The 24,552-nt window shown below is 44.2% G+C and overlaps 1 protein-coding gene across 17 annotated transcripts in view; it reads right to left on the bottom strand.

Annotated features, from left to right (window-relative positions):
- Positions 1-2,490: 2,490 nt before the first annotated feature.
- The window catches only part of SDR42E1 (short chain dehydrogenase/reductase family 42E, member 1), a 73,075-nt gene continuing 51,013 nt past the window's right edge, over positions 2,491-24,552 (bottom strand). For 7 of the 17 annotated variants that reach the window (XM_081514162.1, XM_081514153.1, XM_081514151.1 and 4 more), the window contains 3 exons: positions 18,018-18,146; positions 5,489-5,581; positions 2,491-4,705 (listed from right to left, as the gene is read on the bottom strand). In XM_081514162.1, coding sequence (XP_081370288.1) covers positions 3,592-4,705; positions 5,489-5,556 — 1,182 coding nt within the window. In that variant the 5' untranslated portion in view covers positions 5,557-5,581; positions 18,018-18,146 and the 3' untranslated portion in view covers positions 2,491-3,591. Of the gene's footprint in view, positions 4,706-5,488; positions 5,582-13,612; positions 13,964-18,017; positions 18,147-20,883; positions 21,044-21,600; positions 21,870-24,552 lie in introns of those variants that run through there. The other 10 variants (XM_081514158.1, XM_081514148.1, XM_081514155.1 and 7 more) reach the window with 4 other exon arrangements.

Below are 24,552 nucleotides of genomic sequence, written 5' to 3'. Positions count from 1 at the left end.
TTGTCCCTCAACAGTCTCAGCAGAAACCCATAGTATAGAATATATCTCAGGAAATATGTAGGTGGGGCTTTTGCCTAATAGAGTGACTGCAGTGAGATTCCTAGGAGACACATAAAGTGTTCACAATAATTAGGACTGAAAGGGATACACTACAAAAGGGAAAGAGGCCTTTCAGTTCAGTCCAGTCCCTCAGTCATGTCCGACTCTGAGACCCCATGGACTGCAGCACGCCTGACTTCCCTGTCCATCACCAACTCCTGGAGCTTGCTCAAACTCATGTCCATCGAGTCAGTGATGCCATCCAACCATCTTATCCTGTAGTCCCCTTCTCCTGCCTTCAATCTTTCCCAGCATCAGGGTCTTTTTCAAGGAGTCAGTTCTTCACTTGGGCCCCCTCAAATTCTACCAAGGGGAAGCAGGTTGAGAAAATTATGTAGCTGTAAATATAGGCTAGTTTCATGGAAGAGGAAGGATGAGTCAGATGGTGGAGGTCAGCCTCCAAGATGGGACCCCCAACACTCCTCCTCTATTATGTGTACTGAGTACCACACTGAAAAGGACTGACCTGTGTAAAGTGTACATAGTGTGGAGCACACCTGTGACTTCTGAGGACAAGTCATGAAAGACACTGCAGCTTCCACTTCGCTCTCTTGAATCACCTGCTCTGGGGGGAAGCCAGTCACCATGTCATGAGGATGCCACATAGTGAGTCCTACGGAGATACTCACATGCTAAGCAACTGAGGTCTCCTGCCCGCAGTAGCATGGATGATCCTGGAAGTGGATCCTCTAGCTTCAGACAAGCTTTCTGATGACTTCAGGGCCAGCCAACGTCAGGAGACCCTAAACTAGAGCTTACCCAGGTAGGCCACACCCAGATACCCGGCCCACAGCAACTAAGAGGTAATATTTGTTATTTTAGGATGATATGTCTTGGGGGGTAATTTGTTATGTAACAATAAATCATTAATACAAGGAGAAAGGCCAGAAGACTGCGAGTTTATGAAAAGTAAATGGATTATGTTTCAAGGAGACAGTGGACAGCTGTGTCAAATGTTGTGAAAAGGTCAAATGTCTCATATTAGATGACAATGAAGCCCATTTATCAATTTCATTTAGATACCTTCATTGTAGAAAACATAAACAAGGAAAATCCACTGTGCTCAGTATAGTTGGTTTAAGAAAACTTAGAACTATCTACCATTCTTTTGAAGGACTTCATTAAAAACGTTTTGAAAGTCTGTGAGGCCTCTCAGTGACAACAAATAAAAATGTTTTACTGCACTTACCTGGTCTCTCAGTCATCTTCCTGTATGGACACAACATGTCACTGCTGGACTGTAACTCTGTAAAGGGCAGAGATACCTGTCCTTTAGCACCTGGAGTGTTAGATATGTTGCAGGTACTCAGACAAGTTGAAAAGTGAAAGTATTAGTCACTTAGTCATGTCCGACTCTTTGTGACCCCATGGATTGTAGCCTGCCAGGCTCCTCTCTCCAGGGAATTCTCCAGGCAAGAGTACTGAAGTGGGTTGCCATTCCCTTCGGGATCTTCCCAAAGCAGGTTGAACCCAGGTCTCCTACATTGCAGGCAGATTCTTTACCATCTGAGCCACCAGGGAAGCCTTGGTCAGACAAGTTAACTTCATGAAATGCAAAATAAAAGACTCATATTTTACTAAAAACAATCCCCACCACCATCTTAATGTTGCAATTTATATATTACATATTAAATTATATATTAAAAGTACTCACTACATCTTACTTTATGCTCAGCACAAACCCTGTGAGGTGGGTAAGTGGGTTAATGTGCTGATACTCAGTCACTCAGTCGTGTCTGTTTGCAACCCCGTGGACTGTAGCCCACCACGCTCCTCTGTCCATGGGATTCTCCAGGCAAGAATACTGGAGTGGGTTGCCATTTCCTACTCCAAGAGATCTTCCTGACCCAGGGACTGAACTTGTGTCTCTTGTGTCTCCTGTATTGGCAGGCAGATTCTTTACCATTGTGCCACTTGGGAAGCCCACAGGTGGGTTAATAGAAATGGCAAATACATTCCTATTTTCCAAAGGAGGCAACTGAGGCTCTACAGAGGCTACAGTTACTTGGTTAAGACCACACAAGATATTCATGGTTGCAGATCTTCTGGTATCAAGTTGAGTACTTTTTCCAAAATGTCCAGGCAGGATGCACCAGGGCCACTTCATCCAGCACCCTCCTCCTATAAATACTCTCAGACCAATTCTAACATAACTTTCCACAGCCATCTGTCCTTACAGTGTAGGAATGCTGTCCTTTCTGCAGTTGGAATCACAGAATGGGTGAAGACTCTGTCTCCTTTGCACTTCGGTTCCCGTGCGACAGTACCACTTGAATGTCTGCCACAGCGGTGCCCATGGGCACCTGGACAGTGCCACCATTGTTCAGAATATTCTTCACTGGAAGAGGCCTTCAGAGAACGGAAATTCTCCCCAGGAAGAAAACCAGTCTATTAGTTGAGAGTTATGCTTTATTTTTAAATTGCAAATGGTATCATTAGCTTGAATATTCTCATCAATCGTCAGATTTTTAGCTGTTTCCCAGATTTCAATCTCTCCTTGGAGACCACAACCTTATCAACACTGAATATATTTAAGCACACTTGTTATAGACTCTGAGGGCACGTCACAAAGGTATTCAAGAAAGGTCAGTAGCAACAGTACCCTCTAAACAGAATACCTTGAGGAAGAAAACCCTCATAAGGAATGTGTAATAACAATATTAATAAAAATGGCTTGTAAGTGTGGTGAGTGGCACTTTATATACCTGGTCTAATTTAACCCTCCAAAGAATCCTGTGAGGTAAGATAAAGGTCTATTCATTTCAACATCAAACATTACCGTGTGGACACCTTTATGTCATGAAGGGCAAAATCGCATTCCTAGAACGTACACTATGACTAACAACCGCCTCCCCTGCAAAAGCCACCATCTCCTCAGAGGCTTGGGCTGTCGGGACGTAGTTCAACTTGGTGTTTTTCACACAAGTGCAGGCCTGTTAGCATTTTGCCATTCCCATATCAGTGTGTGTTTCAACCTCTGTGAAGTCAATGCAGAATGTATGGAATGAAAATAAGTACATTTTTGGCTTCTGAGAAATTCAAGTAAGACATTTCCCATCTGAGGGAGTTTAGCTCTGTGGATTTCAGAATGACGTCTACTGTCCATGTCTGAAGGAGGAGGACCCAAAGAACCAAATCTCAGACTTATCCTGGTTTCTGTTTTCTCCCTTCAGGATTTGTGCAAGGAGGTAGGAAATGAAGACTTAATCCAGGAATCAATTTTTTTTTTGGCTGTGCCGCGTAGCACATGGGATCTTAATTCTCCAACCAGAGATTGAACCCACACCACCTGCACTGAAAACTCAGGGTCTTAACCACTGGACAGCCAGGGTGAAGTCCCCCAAGAATCTATTCTTAAGTAGCGACTTGAAGATCCAAATGTTGACATCTGCTATCTATTATCTATTTTTAAAACCTATGTTTCCTGAAAATCACCTCAGTACATACAACCACCTCAGTGGTGTACTGTACCACCTCAGTGCAGCTCCTCCTTCACACCGACAGGATCACGGAAGGCAGCAGCCACGCGAGAACCACTGTAACCAGGAGTAAGATCACCAGCCCATCCCAAACAAGACACCTGGAGTCACGACTCCCAGGACGTCTGCCATGACCGTGGGTTTTAAACCACTCAACTACCTCCTGGAGGTCAAACGGCTGAGCCTCATACCCCAGCTCCTTCCTGGCTTTCTCTAGGCTAAAGTAATGTGTGACACCGGTTTTGTAAACTTCGGTGCGGGTGAGGAAGGGCTGGAAGTTGTAGAGTTGCCCCAAGATGCAGTGGGTCATCTCTGTCAGGAAAGCGAAGCAATAGATGAGGGCCAGGGGCAGGCGGATGGACGGGAACTTGTAGCCCAGGCCCTCAACCAGAGGCCGGAGGAACTCAAAGTTGTTCACGGGCCTGCCGTCTGAGATGAAGTAGGGCTGCCCAGCGGCAATGTGGCCCTTGTCGGCTTTCAGGGCCTCTGAGGCCAGGATGTGAGCCTGCACCAAGTTGTCCACGTGGACAAATTCCACCAGACTCTTGGGGTCTCCGTACACAAACCTGAACAGGCCCTTCTCTATGTAGCTCACTATCCTGGGGAGGTGCCTCTGTTCTCCAGGCCCATAGATGCCAGCCGGCCTCAGGGCACAGGAGCTCAAGACCCCAGCACCCCGCTCCAGGACTGTGCCATTAGCTGACAGCACCTTCTTCTCAGCGATAGATTTGGTCCTAGAGTAGTGATCAGGATGGAGGTGAAGGGGCAGGTAAGGCAGAGATTCGTCTCCATTTCTGATGATCTGCCCTCCAAAGATGACATTGAAAGTGCTCGTGTACACTAACCTCGGCACCCCTCTCCTCCTGCACACCTGGAGGATGTTGTCTGTGCCCCCCACGTTGACTTCTTCAATCAGGCTTCGATTCAGTTGCTCGCGCCCCGACATACCATAAGACGCGATATGGAACACACAAGCCACGTCGACACCCTGGAAGGCGTTCTCTATGTCAGAGAGACGGCGGATGTCTCCCGATATAAACCGGATGCCTTCTGGAATGGTCTGAGCAGGGCGGCTGATGTCAAACAGAATCACATGGACTCCCTTCTGGTTCAGAGCACAGCCAAGGCTGCAAGAAGAGTAAAAGTTAGATCAAATCACTATTAAGCTATGCTTTGGAAAAGTATATAATTTTCCCAGTCTCTTTGGCTTATTCTATGAGTTCCTCACTTTACATGTTCATTGGTACAAGTCTTGCTTATGCAAATATTCAAAAACGAGCATCTTCACATTTATTTAAATTACAAAGAGAGAGGCTTTATCTTCAAAGATGGTCATGTCCACATATTCCATTCCCCCAGCCCCTCGTTCCAGGCATGCATGCATGCTAGGTCACTTCAGTCGTGCCCGACTCTTTGTGACCCCATGGAATGTAGCCCACCAGGCTCCTCTGTCCATGGGATTCATGCCATGTCCTCCTCCAGGGAATCTTCCTGACCCAGCAATCAAACCACCTCCTGCAGCTCCCTGTATTGCATGTGGATCCTTTACCACTGAGCCACCAGGAAACCCCTCCTTCCCCCGTTCTAGCACCCACCATCTATTCTTCAGAATATTTATGAATGATAATGTAACTGTGAAAGAATAGCTACTATTTTAAATTGTTTTTTTGCGATATGACTATCTCCCCACCCTGATTCAATGGCTTTATAAAGAATTTTTCTTCAAGTGGAATGTATCTATACTTCTCAATTTCCTAATCTGAGCAGTGGGCTGCAGCATGGTTCATTCCTGGTCTACACTGTACCGACAAGTAAAAGTCTACACTGCATTAATGTGGGTTGAAAGCTATACTTTTCCCAGCAACTACTGGTAAAATACTTCCATGAACATATTTTACAGATGCACTGACCGGAAACCAAAATAGCCACCTCCTCCCGTAATGAGGACTGTTTCCTTCGGAGATTTGTGGGAATCCATATGTGGCAGTCAAAGATAACTGGACCTATGAAGAAAGTAGGATGCACCACTGTTACTGACCCAACTGCAGATGTGATGGTCCCCTACTTGGGGTTAACAGACACAAAAAGGCAGTGTGCTCCAGCAGAAAGAAAAGCTAAGACCTGGGTTTCTGTCATGGCTTTGTGACATTAGCTGACTCCTGCCCACCCCCCTCCTGTCACTTCTTGGGCTTCACAACATTTCTTCCCGTGTGTCAGCAGGAACAGTAATAATATGCTCTGCCTGGCAAGGTCAGTGTGAAGGTTAAATAAGAATGTAGCTGGGAGTGCTTTGAAAAACCACAAAGCACTCTCCAAATAGAAAGCATTATTCTCAATCTGTGGAAAACACTAGAGGCTTTTTGAAAAGAAGTTGTTCAAATTTGGTAGGGAGGGTCATTTTCTGTACCACCCCCCCACCCCAACCAGAAAAATCAAGGACAGAACTCTGAAGCAAATTTCCAACATCTTTTGTTTAAGACAGCACACTGCAGCATAGTTTAATACTGGCTTTTATGTAAAAAAAAAAAAAAAAGGTAAAAAAAGTGGGGAAGGACAAAAAGGTCCTTTATGTAGCAAACCATATTCACCCACACAGGAAATCTAAGTACTGTGTGTGCTCAATGCCTATGGGAACCTTGCTTCTCCCTCCCTCTGCATCTATGCTAAAATTATATTATAATTATTATTTTCTCAAGGCTCTAAGACACCTTTCTTTCAAAAACATGACAAAACAAGCAAAAAGTGGGCCACTCAACTCTTTCCACTTAAGAAGAAATGGAACAGGAGGCTCGCAGGTCCTCAAATGCATTTAAACATACATACACACACACATTTTCTCTCATTCAGTCAAGTAAGTGGAGACAACTGAGAAGCGTGGTTAGTTAGGGAGACTGCAAGCAACCAAGGGTGCTACCATTTTGGCAGGCTCATCCCTCTGAACTGCTGCTGCATTAAAAATTGGAGCTAAAAATAAGCTCACAGGATTCTGGAGACCGAATGGGAACATGTATAAAAATCGCCTGATGTAGTATAGGTGCTCCACGGATGTCACTTCTTGAACTTCCTTTTCTTCGAGTTCCAGAGTCTAGTGATTCAATTTTTCTCTTACATTCCCACATACCATGATTAGGTCTCTCAGAAGTACAGGGTTACACAAAGCTTGTCAGATTCTTCTGGATAACTCTACTAAGAAGCTTTGGTCGCCAATAAAGCTAATCAGAACATTCGTGCAGAAAGAAATCAGTTGGTGTGACAGCTGAAGACAAGATTCAGCAAGTGACTGTCTCCGTGGCTTGAAGGCGAGAAATCAGGAAAACTGAGCAAAATGATGTGAAGGATGACTGGAGTCCCAAGGTCTGATTAAGCAGTTGCCATTGGTGTGCTTACAAGAAAATCCATAAAGAATAAATGCCCTGGTATCCTTTTAATATGCAACCTATGTTTCTATTATTTTCTGAGTGCAGGAAGCTCCCATTCGGATTTGGAATAGCCAGCCATAAAACTTGCTGCAGTCCATTCTATCGTTTAACACGATCACATGACTTTGTTATCACTGCTGCTGCTTCCAGACACAGAAGGGTGTCAGTCACTGACACTTCAACCCAGACTTCTTCCTGTCACCACCAGGACCTCGTGGCAACCTCCTTCTCTGACTTCCTCTCACTCTTCTGTTGGTACTCTACTCTACACTCCACACCCCTGAACTTTTCCCTTTTCTTGACAATGCCAAGCTCATCTGTGCCGAGGCCTACGCACACTCCTTGCTTCACCTCTGTGTGAACTGCCAGCTGAGCCCGATCTCTGCCAGGCTGCGTCTTTCTCAATATTTAGGTCTGCTCAAGTGCTCGATGTAGGAGGTAGTTTCTCAAGAGCTCTCCCTTATCTGAACACTGCTTTGTTTTCTTCATGGCACATTTCATTACCTAAATGTATTTGTTTCCTTTCTGACTACTGATCTGCTTCCAGCAGAATGTGGGTGCCATGAGAACCGAGACCTTCAGCCTTTCTCATGGTATGTCCCCACCAGAACCTCAGACGCTGTGGATGCCCATCAAGTATTTGCAGAATTTATGGATGATTTGGAACACGGTGAAATATGTCCAATTTAGTAAAATGATGATGGGCACAAATTATGCAGGGCTCGGCCGTGTTCAAGAGTCGTCGTTGTGTATGCCAGTCAGTGCTGCCACTTTCATTTAACTTAGCTCCTAAAAAGAAAAGTTCTGGCATGAAAATGACATAAAGCAAAATGTGACAGAATTCCTGCATTCTGGAGCGTAAGCTGGAGGAGATAGGCTTCTGCAAATTAAAGTAGAAGGCAAAACGGAGAAACCAAGATTCCTTTGGGGGAGCCTGCACTCTATTCTGTAGACAACAGAGTCTCTGCAGGTGTCCAGGACAGCAGGCTCACTTCGGTCCTTGTCAAAGATTAAGCTTTACCTGGAGGAGGGAGAGACTGGAAGTCGGCAGGAGTCTAGGTGAGGGGTGATGAAGGGGCAGGGCCAGTGTGCTCAGCTGAGATCACGATGAGGCAGGGGCAGCAGGGGAAGACTGAGGACGGTGACGCCATTAAGTAAAATAGCACTTACAGGTTTTAGAACTGTTCTGTTTGGTTACAGGATTTTCATTAAGAGGATGCTGGGGATGAGGCGGGGGCAGGAAAGGGTAAGATATTTTTCTGTCTCCACACAAATTCCCCGGTAAGGAAATCAGAAAATGGGTAAGGCTTCAAAGAGCCCAGCTAAGAATTTTCCAACAGAAATTCTTCACAGCGACTTCCCTGGTGGTCCAGTGGTTCAGACTCCATGCTCCCACTGCAGGTGGCCCAGGTTCGATCCCTTGTCAGGGAACTAGATCCCACATGCCACAACTAAGAGTTCGCATGCTGCAACTAAAGATCCCGCATGCCAGAATGAAGACCAAAGACCCAATGCAGTGAAAGTAAGTGAATACATATTTTTTAGAAAAGGAAGAAGAAAAAAATTCTTCCAAATCTTTCATTGTCCTTTTTAAAGAAACTTTTTATTTTATATTGGAGTATAGCCAGTTAACAATGCTGTGATAGTTTCAAGTGCACAGCAACGTCACTCAGCCATCCAGACATGTACCCGTTCTTCTCCAAACACCCCTCCCACCCAGGCTGCCACATAACATTGAGCAGAGTTCTCTGTGCTATATGGTAGGTCCTTGTTGGTTATCCATTTTAAATACACCAGTGTGTATCAATGTCCTGTTTTTAAAATTGCACATTCTCGTCCAGTCATAAGACCGTAGGCCAGTCCTGGTTCATGTGCACATTAATTACATCAGGAATGTACAAATTCAAATTATTAATGCTTCTGAGTACCTGTCAGGCCTATTCACGATACTCATTACCTTCCAACTAATTCCAGAATTATCTGGGGCAAGAACTTGTGTAACTGACCTGAACTGGAGGGTCAGAAGAGTGGTAACGAGTAAGGAAAGATTAATAATTTAGCAAGACAAACTGCAATGAAAGAAGCCTATCCACCCGGCTGGTGAAACCTTCATAGATGACCAGCCATTAGTGCTACCAGCCATTAGTGCTACCACCCAGAAGCCACTTCCTCCTTTTCCGGTTGGCTCCATCAGTGAGCACAGAAAAATCACAGCAAACATATTTTGCAGGAAACCAAAAGAAATTCCCATGAACACTAAGCCAGAAGGGAAAAAAGAGGGTCTGCATGGTTTTCCTTCAAACGGCTGCCTGATTTTTTATATTTCATGGTGGCTGCTTTACTAGTTTCCATCTGATTCCTTCCAGGGCTGGGCACTCAGACCACTGTTGATAATCTCAATTGCTTTAAGGCTCTTCCAAAATGTGGCTTTGTTCAGTAATTGCTTCCCTCTGGGTTGGGGGAGAGGGTCACATTTAATCTGAGGAGTCATTTTAGCAGATACAGGTTATGGTTAAGTACATGATCCAAAAAAAAAAAGGAATCTTACTTATAAACAAGAAAAAATGAAATTTAAAGTCCGCCTGACCCCTTGATAATACTAAGATAGAACGAGGGTAATAAAGTTGACATCTCACAGGGAAGTCATAAGAAGAAACTCATAAAAATGACTAGGAGTACTTCAGATTTACAAAGACCTAATTAAATGCGAAGGATCAGTAATAAGAACCTCAGCTTATGCACACAGTTCCTTCATCTCCAGGATTCAAGAGGACGATGCTACTGACCCTCTGGTATTAAAACGCAACATACAAATCTAGGCACTACTGGAGTACAGTGAGCAGAACGGGAAACAGCTTTCATAAAGATAAAAATTTACTGTATTTTCTTTAAAGGAAGATAAAAATATATCCAGGTAGTTTAATCCTATGATGGCATGTTTTAAATTACTGCCTGGGTACTGAATGGAGGCAAAAGTTAACCGTCTTCTTACTGTGCTGGGACCAAGAAAGTGTATTGAGGCTAGAAGATTTAGAAACGGTGCTGCTCAAATTCCACACATGATCTGAAAGTTATCTGCGTTTAATACAAAGCAGTCAGAGCCATAAGGATGAACAAGGAGTTAGAGACAATAAGAAGAGTCACGCTGATACAGGTAAAAGGGATGTGAGGTGTAAAACCTAAAAGGCTAAACACATCGGGAAGAAAATTAACGGCACAGCATTGAGTGGAAAGTTGACACAATCATAACAAACGGGTATTTGCACACAGTTTTGAGTTTTACTGGCAGTGGCAGGGAACTCAATTCTATCACCTGATCTTCTTGTCCAGCTACCCGCTCAAACTCCTTTTGCCTAGATATTTGTTGCACAAAAAATCCGTGCAGTCTTGCAGTTATTCCTGATGCTTATGATAAAAGTTAATCACATAGTTTTATAGTTGGTAACTTCCACCTGCTTCCCAAGCTATCATATTAACTCCATGCACACCTAAGCCATTTCTCTAAGAATGTCAGCAGGAACGAGGAGTATTTGACAGCTCCTAGACGTGGTAAATCCAAACACAGTTTGTACTCTGCAACCTTTCAAATGCTCTTTGCTGTTGTACCTGCAAGCGCTACACTTGTACTTCCTCCCCTCTAGGTCAGCATGCTTGCCACTTAAAACATATCAAAGTAGTCACCTGTCATTTATTAATCACTTACTGTGTGCTGAGCACCGCGCTCAGTTCAGTTCAGTCGCTCAGTCGTGTCCGACTCTTTGCGACCCCATGAATTGCAGCACGCCAGGCCTCTCTGTCCATCACCAACTCCCGGAGTCTACCCAAACCCATGTCCATCGAGTCGGTGATGCCATCCAACCATCTCATCCTCTGTTGTCCCCTTCTCCTCCCGCCCCCAATCCTACCCAGCATTAGGGTCTTTTCCAATGAGTCAACCCTCCGCAGGAGGTGCCCAAAGTATTGGAGTTTCAGCTTCAACATCAGACCTTCCAATGAACACCCAGGCTTGATCTCTTTTAGGATGGATTGATTGGATCTCCTTGCAGTCCAAGGGACTCTCAAGAGTCTTCTCCAACACCACAGTTCAAAAGCATCAATTCTTCGGCACTCAGCTTTCTTCACCATCCAACTCTCACATCCATACATGACCACTGGAAAAACCATAGCCTTGACTAGACGGACTTTTGTTGGCAAAGTAATGTCTCTGCTTTTAAATATGCTATCTAGGTTGGCCATAACCTTCCTTCCAAGGAGTAAGCGTCTTTTAATTTCATGGCTGCAATCACCATCAGCAGTGATTTTGGAGCCCAAAAAAATAAAGTCTGACACTGTTTCCACTGTTTCCCCATCTATTTCCCATGAAGTGATGGGACCAGATGCCATGATCTTAGTTTTCTGAACGTTGAGCTTTAAGCCAACTTTTTCACTCTCCTCTTTCACCTTCATCAAGAGCACCGCGCTAGACCTCCACAAATCATTTCCCTTGATGCTACTAACAATCCTCTGAGGCGAGTACTAATCAGTAAACCCCATTTACTACGGCCAGGTCAGGAGTTGGGACAGCAGGCGGCTGTACCTACTAGAACCCAGATGCATCTGATTCTACAGCCTACACCTCACCCACATCAAGCACTCAGGGCTGTGCAGAGTCCCTGACCTGAAGCAGCAAAGTCTATGCTGACCTGAGTCCCGTGGGGGCCTTCACAGCTAATACATTCTGCAATGTGAAAGGGGCCCTTCCAATTTCCAGAAGGGCAGGCAGGAGGTGCCCCAAGAGGCAGAGGTAGTGGGGAGGCAGGGTTAAGCTTTTTAGGTTATAAATCAGAAAATCTGAGTCCTAGACTTGGTTCTCCCATCAATTCCCTGTGTGACCCTGGGAAAGTCACTGAACCTCTCGGATCCTGTTTCCTCCTTGCTAAAGTGAAAATAACAACTATGGCGGCATTTACTATTTATCATGGGTGAGTGGCTCAAGGTTTACCACTGAAGCCTCAGAACAATCTTCTGAGGTAATTATTATCCTCAGCTTTTCAGATAGGAGAAAAAGACTCAGAGGTCAAGAACCTTGCCTACCCATATATATATATCCAAAGTAAAGGAAATCACTATCTCCAAAAGGTATCTGCGCCCCCATATTCACTGCAGCATTATTCAAAATTGCTGAGTCATGGAAATAACCTAAGTGCCCATTAAAGAATGAATGGATAAGGAAAATGTGATGTGTACACACACAAACACACACACAGTGGAATACTATTCAGCCACTCAAAAAGGGAAGGAAATCCTACCATTAGTGACAGTACCAATGGACCTTGAGGGCATTATGCTAAGTGAAATAAGTCACAGACAAATACTGGGGTGATCTCCATTACAGAGACTCTAAAAGAGCTGATCTCATAGAAACAAAGAGTAAGACGGAGGTTGCCAGGGGGTGGGGGATGGGGGAAATGAGGAGATGCTGGTCAAATGGTATAAGCTTCTAGTTACAAGACAGAATTGAGTTCTGGGGATCAAATACATAGCATGGGGGCCATATGTAATATTACCGTATCACAGGCTTAAAAGCTGCTAAGAGAGTAGATCTTTCTTTTTCTCCCCTTTGGAGCCCCGCAGCTCCCAAGGCCGAACCGCCCAGGGTGAGCCAGGGCCCGCGTTGCTGGCCCCGACGCCAACTCCATGCAGATCTGATCTCAAACCTCCACCTGGACGCCGCCATATTCCTGCACGCCGCCATCTTCCTGCACACCAGGCAAGAGTAGATCTTTCAAGTGTTCACCACACACAAAGAAAACTATCATAATTCTGTGAGGTGATGGAGATGTTAACTGACCTCACTGTGCTTATTATTTCACAATATATATGCGTATCAGGTCATCCAGTCGTGCACCTTAAAACCACACGCCACACATCATTTTTACCCTAGTCAAGTTGAGAGGAAAAAAATCTAAAACAAACAAAACAAAAAACTGGCCCACAAATTATGCAGGTGACAGAGGCTGAGTTGGAGCAAGGAACTGAAGACAAATCAGAGTAGGAGGACCCAGCTGGGTTGGGAACAACGCAGTGTCATTCACTTACCACCTTCATAATTTCTGTCACACTTGGTGTCTCTGATACTTTGTTGCTGCTTAGTTACTAAATGGTGTGTGGCTCTTTGCGACCCGTGGACTGTAGCCCACCAGGCCCCTCTGTCCATGGGATTTTCCAGACAAGAATACTGCAGTGGGTTGCCATTTCCTACTCTGGGGGCTCTTCCTGACCCAGGGATCGAACTCGTGTCTTCTGCATTAGCAGGCAGATTCTTTACCACTGAGCCACCAGAGAAGTCCTATCTCTGGTACTAGTACTTACTTACTGTGTTTTATTTAAAACTCCTTATCTTTTAGCAATAAACACCTTCATTTTAAATGGGAACCTTACACGGCCACTTAAATGGAAAACCAGAATCATCTGTCATCAAGAGAAAGTAATCTTTCCCCCACAAAGTGCGACTATAATAAAAAAATGTGAATGGAGTCTAGCTTGACACAGATGCCTGTTGAATGTTCTGAGCTTGGGTCCTGCCATCTTTTTCAAAAAGAAGACGAAAACCAGAAGCTAGCCGGTGCTTGAGACCTTTGCAACGATCCTAGAAAGCGACGCTGAGCCCTGCTGCGTGGAATCCGAGGGGAAGTGGGGTGGCTTCAGGTCGGCCATCACTCACGACCGCGCCCCGTGCCAGCGGCCACGGGGCTTGTCCCACCTGGGCCGCCACGATCCGCAGGTAGCGGCCGGCGAGGTCGCCCTCCGCGGGACCCCGACGCGCGTGCGAGCCCAGGCGCCCCCGCCAGCCGCGCCCGGGTCCCGGCGGAGGGGTGACCCTCCCTACCCCGGCCCACTCACAGAGGCAGAAGACGACGGCGACGCTGGGATTGCTCGAGGTGGGGCGACTCAGACCCCTCCCTCTCGCCACCGCCACGCCCGCTCGGCGCCTGAGCCGTCGGACCAGCCTCCCGGAGCCACTTCCGGCCTCTCTAGGATCCTCGGAGGTCTCGGCATCTCTGTGGTATACAGATTTCTCCCACCATCACCTGTGCGGTGGTGTGGAGTTCACTTCACGCATCTCCCCGCTGTGCCCAAACCGTGTGTTCCAGCTTCGCGGGAGCCCTTTCAGGGCACATCAGCTATAACCACCTCCAATTTAGACTTCCGTTTCCGTCTTTGTGTACCTCCAACGTTGAGCAGGACTTCCCTGTAGCTCAAACGGTAATCTGCCTGCGATGCAGGAGACCAGGATTCGATCCCTCGGTTGGGAAGTTCTTATGGAGCAGGGAATGGCAATCCACTCCAGTACTCTTGCCTGGAGAATTCCATGGACAGAGAAGCCTGGCAGGCTACAGTCCGTGGGATCTCAAAGAGTCGGGTAAGACTGAGCGACTAACGCACACACAATGTTGAGCGTAGGCAGTGCTTGATAAATAGGAGGAGCTCAGCTCAGTTATTGCTTGGATGGATGAATGGATGTGTGGATGTGTGGATGGATAGATGGACGGCTGGACGGGTAGATGGGTGGGTGATGGATGGATGAGGCTCTCTAGACTCCTGAGTATTCACTTCCCATGTATCTTTTAAAATCTCTGTCTCTGAGTTTCCATATTTATGTATATTTTCCTGTGTCCCCAATTTTCCCGATTTTTACAGTTCCACTTCTGATCAATGAGTGAGCAATGATGCGAAGACTAACCTTTGTTGCTGGCATATTGAGTGCAACACTTTAACAGTATCATCTTTTAGGATTTGAAACAGCTCAACTGGAATTCTATCACCTCCACTAGCTTTGTTCCTATGATGCTTCCTAAGGCCCACTTGACTTCGCACTTGAAGCACAAGCTGGAATCAAGATGCTGGAAGATGTATCAAAAATCTCAGATACACAGATGACACCACCCTTATGGCACAAAGTGAAGAGGAACTGAAGAGCCTCTTGATGAAAGTGAAAGAGGAGAGTGAAAAAGTTGGCTTGAAACTCAACATTCAAAAAACTAAGATCATGGCATCCAGTCCCATCACTTCATGGCAAATAGATGGGGAAACAATGGAAACAGTGACAGGCTTTATTTTCTTGGGCTCCAAAATCACTGCAGTGGTGACTGCAGCCATGAAATTAAAAGAATTTCTCCTTGGAAGAAAAGCTATGACCAACCTAGACAGCACATTAAAAAGCAGAGACATTACTTTGCTGACAAAGGTCTGTCTAGTCAAAGCTATGGTTTTTCCAGTAGTCAGGTATGGATGTGAGAGTTGAACTATAAAGAAAGTTGAGCGTCGAAGAGTTGATGCTTTTGAACTGTGGTGTTGGAGAAGACTCTTGAGAGTCCCTTGGACTGCAAGGAGATGCAACCAGTCAATCCTAAAAGAAATCAGTCCTGAATTGGAAGGACTGATGCTGAAGCTGAAACTCCAATACTTTGGCCACTTGATGTGAAGAACTGATTCCTTGGAAAAGATCCTGATGCTGGGAAAGATTGAAGGCAGCAAGAGAAGGGGACAACAGAGGATGAGATGGTTGGATGGCATCACTGACTCAATGGACATGAATTTGAGCAAGCTGTGGGAGTTGGTGATGGACAGGTAGGCCTGTCGTGCTGCAGTCCACGGTGTTGCAGAGTCGGACATGACTGAGAGGCTGAACTGAACTGAACCTTTGTTGCTGAAGTAACCAAAGACTTTAAAGCCATATAGAAAGGAACGTTGACATCCTTATTCAAAGGTGTCCTGGAGAGGCCAGTCTTTTTCTCCTCATGACAAGTCTGGTTCCATGGAAACCTGTAGGCTCTGTGTACACACACACACACACGACTTGACTCCTGGCTGGAGAAGACTTCATTCTGATGGCTCAAAGGATAGGAGTTTTGACTTCATACACTGCTGTTGCCACATGCAGACTCCAATAAGCTCATATGACGTAAGTCATTTACTGCTAAATTTTCACTGAGAACTCAAAGTCACAAAACCTCAAGCCTGGGGGATATAAACATTAATGAAGGCCATAGGAAGAAAGCCGAGTCCCCAGCGTTGGCCTCTTGAATCGTTTCTCTCTGATCCTGTCTTGTCCTCAAGTGTGATCCAGCCATAAGTCTTAGGAGACTGAGATATGGTTGTAGCAAGTAGTCTTAAGGAACAGCTTTTCTCCACCTTCCCAGCATGCATAAATATTAGAAGAGGAGAAGAGGAAGGCTAGTGAGGTGACCAGCAATATGCTCTTGGGACCAGTAGCCAAGGAAGAAAATATCCCTCTGAGGATGCAGTATGTAAGATGGACATCCTTTGGGGAAATTCATCTCTAAGAGATGCCCAGATTTACTGCCTGTTGATAGCCCATAAGAAGAAATGTGGCAAATTTAAATGTTAATATCATCGTGCCACCAAGGACTCTTTTAAAATCTAAGCATTTATGTTTTAAGGGAAAATCATAAACTTTACAATTGCTTCCTTAGTTTCTACCCACTGCAATTTAGTGAGTTGATTTTATAAAGGTCTGAACAAGAATTTTAAGGTAGAAATGACCAGGAAAAAAATTGACCTCAGTATTAATTTACATGTCAATCCTTAAAAAAATTTTTTTTCCTTAATAATATATCCAGAAAGTGGATACATTTCAGAAAAACCAATTTACAGTTATCATTCCTCACAGATGTCTAACGGTTTATACTATTAGCTCATCAGATTCTCACAGAAATTGTATCCATTAAAATTCTTTCAAGTAGTAGAGAATTTTGGTGTCATTGTTTTAGAACTAAGTCATGTCCGGGTCTTTTGTGACCCCATGGACTGTAGCCCTCCAGGTTCCTCTGTCCTTGGTATTCTGCAGTTAAGAATACTGGAGCAGGTTGCCATTTCCTTCTCCAGGGGATCTTCCTGACCCAGGGATCAAATCTGTGTCTCCTGCATCTCCTGCATTGGCAGGTGGATCTTTACCACTGAGCTACCAGGGAAGCCCAGTAGAGAATAGCTCTAGTAAATATAAGTGAAAAAAAATGGCAACTTTTAGAATCTCAGGAAGAGTTAAATAATTTATGTATGTATGGTAAGCAGTGCTAGCTTCTATAATAGATAAATCCTGAAATCTCAGTGGTTTAATGCAATAAAAGTTTCTTTTTCATTCTCATCATAGTTCAGTTAGACTGCAGGGGAGAGTGGCTCTCCTACACGCAATCACCAGGGACCCAGCTTTCTTTCATTTGTTATATTTTTTCATTGGTTTTCAACATGTGTCCACCAAGGTCATTGTAGAAAGGGAAGCAAGACCTTGGCTTTCCCCAGCACCCCTGTTTAAAGTAGGTCCCCTGCCACCCTTGAAATTCTCCAATCACTTCAAAGCACTTAGCTTATCTGCAATTATCTAGTACAGTACTATCATGAATGCTCTGTGAGGCCAGAGACCTGCTTTATCGAACTAGTATATCTCTACTGCTTGTTAGAGTATCTGGCATGGAGAGAATTTGAAAAGAACTGCTGAATGAATGAGCAAGTGAGTGAATGTCCCAACTCTGGTTGTCTGTTCAAAACCAGATTTGCAGATGAGACCTTCTTTTGACCCTGATTGGGTCAGAAATCACCTCTAATGCAGTAGAGGTGGCAAGGGGGTACAAGCTAAGGGGATACAGCTATGGCAAGGGGGCATAAGAGCAACTATTAATAGCCCACCACTAAGATCCAGGGCAGTTTCTAGAAGAAGGAAAATCATTGTGAGCCTGGAAGGTACCCTCTACCTTGTTCCCCCAAAGTGTGAAGGCAGCCACATCAACATCACTTGGGAGCTTATTCAAAATAAAGATCTTGGATCCCACTCCAAATATAACAAGAAATCTGCAAAAGTCTTGTGAAATTTGGAAGTCCCCAGGGAATTCCCATGAACAATAAAGACTGAGAGACGCTGCCCTAAAAGGTTTTTATCACTACGACTCTCAGATGTGGGTAAGAGATTGCTGACAGCAGTCTCTTGCTACACCTGGAACCCAGGTAAGATTTAGTGACTTACCCAAGGTCACAGAACTAGTAATTGGCAGAGCTGGGGTTAAAAGGCAAGGCTTCAGGCTCCAAATCCCACTCCACTCCATGCTCATTCCACCATGCTGCTCCATCTCCTGGATAAACCTATTTCCTTCCACTAATGAGAAAGATTCAAAAGGGAGAAATAAATGGAAAAAAAATAGAGTTACATTTAAACGGTGGTTAATGGTTTCAACAATTGATTTGTTTTAGAAAAGGAAACAGGCATTTATTGCTTACAGTGCATTCAATACACCATTTTCCCATTACATATTAAAGAACTCTCCAAGTAACAAAATGGATGTTTGTATTTCATTTATTCAGCAATTAGGCATCTTAACATTCTTTTATAAGCATTTGTTGCACTTATTCAGAATTACCAATATCCTATTTGGGTCAATGGTTTTTCTTTTTCCTTCTTGGATTAAGTTGTTTACATAGCACTGATTAAAACTACATGTTATTTTGAGTATCTTGGCCAAGGGTTCTCTGCTCAGGGCTCAAGCATTTGAAGCTTTCTTATTAGAACACAAAAGACCCCCAGAGATAGTGAAGCTTGCCTTTGCCACTTTTGTTCTTTACTGTTTTCAGAGATTGAAGAATGTAGATACCAACCATGTTAATCAGGTTGCAAATCATAGCAATCTATCCCAGCATGGGTAAATCAAAAGTATAAATGATTGGCTGCTGTAGCTGGAAGCTCCAAAGTTGCATCTAGCTTCAGAGTCTTAAACATCATCAGAGTTCCATCTCTCTGTCTCTCAGCTCCCCTTGCTTCCATTTGACCAGTTCTCTTCCTGCGGTTTATTTAACTTACATGCAGAGTACATCATGCGAAATGCCAGGCTGAATGAGTCACAAGTTAGAATCAAGATTGCCAGGAGAAATATCAGCAACCTCATATAGGCAGATGATACCACCCTAATGGCAGAAATTGAAGGGGAACTAAAGAGCCTCTTGATGAAGGTGAAAGAGGAGAGTGAGAAAGCTGGCTTAAAACTCAACGTTTAAAAATTAAGATCATGGGATCTGGTCCCATCACTTCATGGCAAATACAAGGGGAAAAAGTGGAAGTGGTGACAGATTTTCTTTTCTTGGGCTCCAAAATCACTGTGGACAGTGATGGCAGCCATGAAATTAAAAGACACTTGCTCCTTGGAAGAAAAGCTATGACAAACCTAGACAGCATGTTAAAAAGCAGAGACATCACTTTGCTGACAAAGGTCCGTCTAGTCAAAGCTATAGTTTTTTCCAGTAGTCAAGTATGGATGTGAGAGTTGAATTATAAGGAAAGCTGAGCACCGAAGAATTGATGCTTTTGAACTGTGGTGTTGGAGAAGACTCTTGAGAGTCCCTTGGACTGCAAGGAGATCCAACCAGTCAATCGTAAAGGAAATCAGTCCTGAATATTCATTGGAAGGACTGATGCTGAAGCTGAAGCTCCAATATTTTGGCCACCTGATGTGAAGAACTGAGTCACTGGAAAAGACCCTGATTCTGGGAAAGATTGAAGGAAGGAGTAGAAGAGGATGACAGAGGATGAGATGGTTGGATGGCATCACAAACTTGATAGACATGAGTTTGAGCAAGCTCCGGGAGTTGGTGATGGACAGGGAAGCCTAGTGTGCTGCAGTCCGTGGGGCTGCAAAGAGTCAGATGTGACTTAACGACTGAACAACAATAAGAACTGTGAATGAGATGCCCAACCTGTGCAAACCAGCATTGTTGACTTGCTTCTTAGGGCCACAGAAAAAGGATTATTAAGGCAATACCAACTAGGAAAGACAGATGCATCTCCCCACCCCTCCAGAAGGACAGGTTCTAGGCTCATGGGCTTCAGTAGTTGCAGCTCATGGGTCCTAGAGCGTGCGGGCTTCAGTAGTTATGGAGCTTGGGCTTAGTTGCTCCTGGCGTGTAGAATCTTCCTGGACCAGGAATGGAACCTGTGTCCCCTACATTGGGAGGCAGATTCTTCTCCATTGCACCACCAGGAAAGTCCTAGACCTGCTTCTTTTGAATTCTCTTTAGGAAATAAAGCACAAACCCCATCAGTATTTCCTTATTGTATGTGGGGAGTCCTCTTAGGAGCAGGTGACGTGCCTCAGAATAGACTTTGCTAGGAATTCTGGTGATTGGATTGTGGGAGAACCACCATGTTCTAGCTTGAGTTTCTGCAGAAGCAGATCTTGAGGCAAGGATTCAAGTGTAAGTAGTTCATTTGGAAAGTGATCCCAGGAACTACCAGTAGGCATTTTGGGGTGGTGGTGGTGGTGATAAAATATGGTAACAGTTGCATACTTCTGTGAATACTAAAAACCACTAATTTGTGCACTTTAAATGGGTGAATTGTATGATCTGTGAATTATATCTCAATAAAACTGTTACTCAAAAAGGATTTCAACTACAATAAATGCCAGTTTCATCATTTTAACATTGAGTGAAAGAGGACCAGATGTCCTTTCACCCTGGACATGCCCACAAACACGTGCCATGGGTGGCAAAATCAATACAGGGAAAAGTTTAGGAGCCACTGCCTTAGAAAAATAAAAATGATTCTCTTGCTCCACCATCTCGATAGGAGAGTTTTTCCCCGGTGCGCTCCTCTCCCTGCTCTCTTTCTCAGGGGCAAGGAGAAAAAAGTACAAACCCGGAGGGAAAGAGAGGTTTGAATAATAAGTGGTTTTCAATTAGCTGCATTGAAAACTGAGAGTTGACTTGTATTAATTTTCATGATCAAATTACTTCATTTTGTCTCTCTTCTAACTGCGAGGGTAATTTTATGCCAAGATTATTTCAGTCATTCTAATTATGCTTGCATCAATATTTAGTGGGTGTTTACCTAACCCACAGCATACCCAAATGTTCTCTTCCCTCAGAGACAGTGGCAGCACGATGTAATATGAATAGGTGGTGCACAGGACCGAGATGAAGTTCCTTTTATTTCTCCATCTTTGTTTGTAAGGCACATTCAGGTGGCGTTTCTTGAAAAGCAACGTGTATGCTATTCAGATGCATCTATAAAACCAAAGGTAAGTGTTGTGAATGCTGTGAGTTCATTACATGATACTAAATGCAATTCTCACACAGATGTTTCATTAGGGATTCAGTTATATAAGACAAATCAAAATTTACCATTTGTTAGATTTTTCTTTTTGTAAAGAAGCTTCACATTCTTGTTGTCATGCATTTGAATTATTCTGTCACAGACAGTATTGCTTACCCTAAATTTTTCATACACAATCCCTTCTCCTTAACACTCTGTATTTATGTTCTTCTCTGTCTTCTCGTCCCCTTTCATCCTTTCCTCTCCATTTTCTTTCTTCAGAAACTTTGTATTTTCTTCCCACTTCCTAACTGGGTTAAAACCTAAGACTGAACCTTGAGTCTTTTTTTCTTTCTTGCCTACATCCTTCACTTAAAAGAACACTTCATTTCTCTTGGTTTCAATTCTGAACCCTGAGCTGACATTTCCCAAATATATATTTATGTATTTATGGGGCTGGTCCATTTATCTTAACCTGATATTCAGAAGTGAATCCCTCATCACCAGCAACACCTGACATTGGCCGTACCATTTTCATACTTTGTTTCTTTCCCTTCATTTTCATTTGAGTTTAATTTTGCCTTGCAAAGTCTCTTGGCCTCGTTCTCTCTTTCCATTTCTTCTGTGTTCACTGTTTTCCCGATGGCTTCCTAACCAGAGGAACACTCCAGCGGGTCAGCAAGCTAACCTTGGTGGTCTGCAAGATCTGATCATCTCCATTCTGAAGCTGCCTGCTTTCTCCCTTCCTTCACTCCCAGGATCCAAAGACACCTGGCCCCTGCATCACTCCCACAGGTCCTGTGAAATGAGATGAAGCTGAGAGAGAGCCTTTGATGAGAGAGAAGGACATGAAATGGAGCAATACAGGGGAGGATGTTGGGGACCACAGGTACAACGTGGACCACAGGGTGTTGGGAATCTGGAAGATTCAGAGAATATACCAGGAGAAAGGCTTCCTGCCTATCCATGAGATTGCCCTGTGGAATGACCTGACATTCATTCATTCAGAAGCATCTTATTTAACTAGGTGTTCTCAGAATTGGGTAAATCAAACGAGTGTTCATTTCAACACAAATGCAATCTTGTGAACACAGTCTTATCATGTGTCTTAAATATCTTTTAAAACAACTCTGTAAGTGAAGATTTACCTCATTTAACTTTGGGAAAATATTCATCATATCACCAGCAAAGCCATTCCACACTATGAAATCAATCAGGCAGATCAAAGTATTTGAATTATTTCTGAGTTATATGCCCCAAATTACATTTAATGATCATCTATTAGAAAAAAAAATGAGTTTGTATTTCAGTTTAAATAAACATAACAACATTCTCATGACAACTGTTTCATTTTTGGTAGAAAGAGTAGACAGATTGTAGCCCTTGTTGTTGCCATGAGTTTGTTACTTAGGCTTTCATGAGAAAATTTACAGCATGCTGAGGTGGAGGGAGGTGGGGGCAGGGTCCACTGAGCAGAAGTCTTTGAAGAAGGAATCACAGAAGGAGAGGGAAATAAGCAAGTGGACAAGAGTATTCCAGGCGGAGGGAAGAGCCGAAGTAGGCTCCAAGGCAAGGCCCAGCCTGGGTGTTTGAGGAGTTGGCAAGGGGGCCCTTGTGACTAGAATGGAATGAATAAGGGAACAGAAGTCAGAGATTAAAAACAACAAGAGCCGGGTCATCTAGCCTGGAGCCATTTAGAGATTTTGGCTTTTACCCAGGTTTTCAGTAGAGGAGTGATGTGATAGCACTAAGGTTATGAAAGGATTTCTGCAGTGCTGGGTTGAGAACAGACTATAGGGAGACAAGGGTGGGATCAGAGGGACCCATGAGGGAGCTGTTGCTGTCATCCAGGCAGGAGGCGATGGTCACTTGGACCAGGTGAGTAGCAGCACAGTTGTCAGGTAGTGGATAAATTCTGAAGGCATAGCCCACAAGATTTGTTGATGGATGGGTTGTGGGTTGAGTCAGGAAGCATCACTATAAACAAAGCTAATGGAGGTGATGGAATTCCAGTTGAGCTATTTCAAATCCTAAAAGATGATGCTGTCAAAGTGCTGCACTCAATATGCCAGCAAATTTGGAAAACTCAGCAGTGGCCACAGGACTGGAAAAGGTCAGTTTTCATTCCAATCCCAAAGAAAGGCAATACCAAAGAATGTTCAAACCACTGAACAATTGCACTCATCTCACACACTAGTGAAGTAATGCTCAAAATTCTCCAAGCTAGGCTTCAATAGTACGTGAATCGTGAATTTCCAGAATTTCCTTCTAGAAAAGGCAGAGGAACCAGAGATCAAATTTCCAACATTCGCTGGATCACTGAAAAAGCAAGAGAGTTCCAGAAAAACATCTATTTCTGCTTTATTGGCTACACCAAAGCCATTGACTGTGTGGATCACAACAGACTGTGGAAAATTCTTAAAGATTTGGGAATACCAGACTACGTTACCTGCCTCCTGAGAAGCCTGTATGCAGGGCAAGAAGCAACAGTTAGAACCGGACATGGAACAACAGACTGGTTCCAAATCAGGAAAGGACTATATCAAGGCTGAATATTGTCACCTTGCTTATTTAACTTATATGCAGAGTTCATCATGAGAAATGCTGGGCTGGATGAAGCTCAAGCTGGAATCAAGATTGCCAGGAGAAATATCCATAACCTCAGATATGCAGATGACACCACCCTTATGGCAGAAAGTGAAGAAGAACTAAAGTGCCTCTTGATGAAAGTGAAAGAGGAGAGTGAAAAAGTTGGTTTAAAACTCAACATTCAGAAAACAAAGGTCATGGCATCTGGCCCCATCACTTCATGGCAAGTAGATGGGGAAACAGTGGAAACAGTGAGAGACTTTACATTTTTGGGCTCCAAAATCACTGCAAATGGTGACTGCAGCCATGAAATTAAAAGACACTTGCTCCTTGGAAGAAAAGCTATGAGCAACCTAGACAGCATATTGAAAAGCAGAGACATCACTTTGCCAACAAAGGTCCGTCTAGTCAAAGCTATGGTTTTTCCAGTAGTCATGTATGGATGTGAGAGTTGAATTATAAGGAAAGCTGAGCACCGAAGAATTGATGCTTTTGAACTGTGGTGTTGGAGAAGACTCTTGAGAGTCCCTTGGACTGCAGGAAGATCCAACCAGTCAATCGTAAAGGAAATCAGTCCTGAATATTCATTGGAAGGACTGATGCTGAAGCTGAAACTCCAATACTTTGGCCACCTGATGCGAAGAACTGACTCATTGGAAAAGACCCTGATTCTGGGAAAGATCAAAGGCAGGAGGAGAAGGGGATGACAGAGGATGAGATGGTTGGATGGCATCACAAACTTGATAGACATGAGTTTGAGCAAGCTCCGGGAGTTGGTGATGGACAGGGAAGCCTGGCGTGCTGCAGTCCACGGGGTGGCAACTGACTAAGTGATGGACGCGACTGAGTGACTGAACTGACTGAGTCAGAGATCAGAGTGAAGGGAGTCCAG

Source organism: Giraffa tippelskirchi, chromosome 7 (genome assembly GCF_054371585.1).
Source record: "Giraffa tippelskirchi isolate mGirTip1 chromosome 7, T2T-mGirTip1v1.2.pri, whole genome shotgun sequence".
In the NCBI taxonomy this organism is placed as follows: Eukaryota; Metazoa; Chordata; class Mammalia; order Artiodactyla; family Giraffidae; genus Giraffa; species Giraffa tippelskirchi.
The sequence above is the reverse complement of the archived record's forward strand: the minus strand, read 5'-3'. Positions and strand labels throughout refer to the sequence as shown.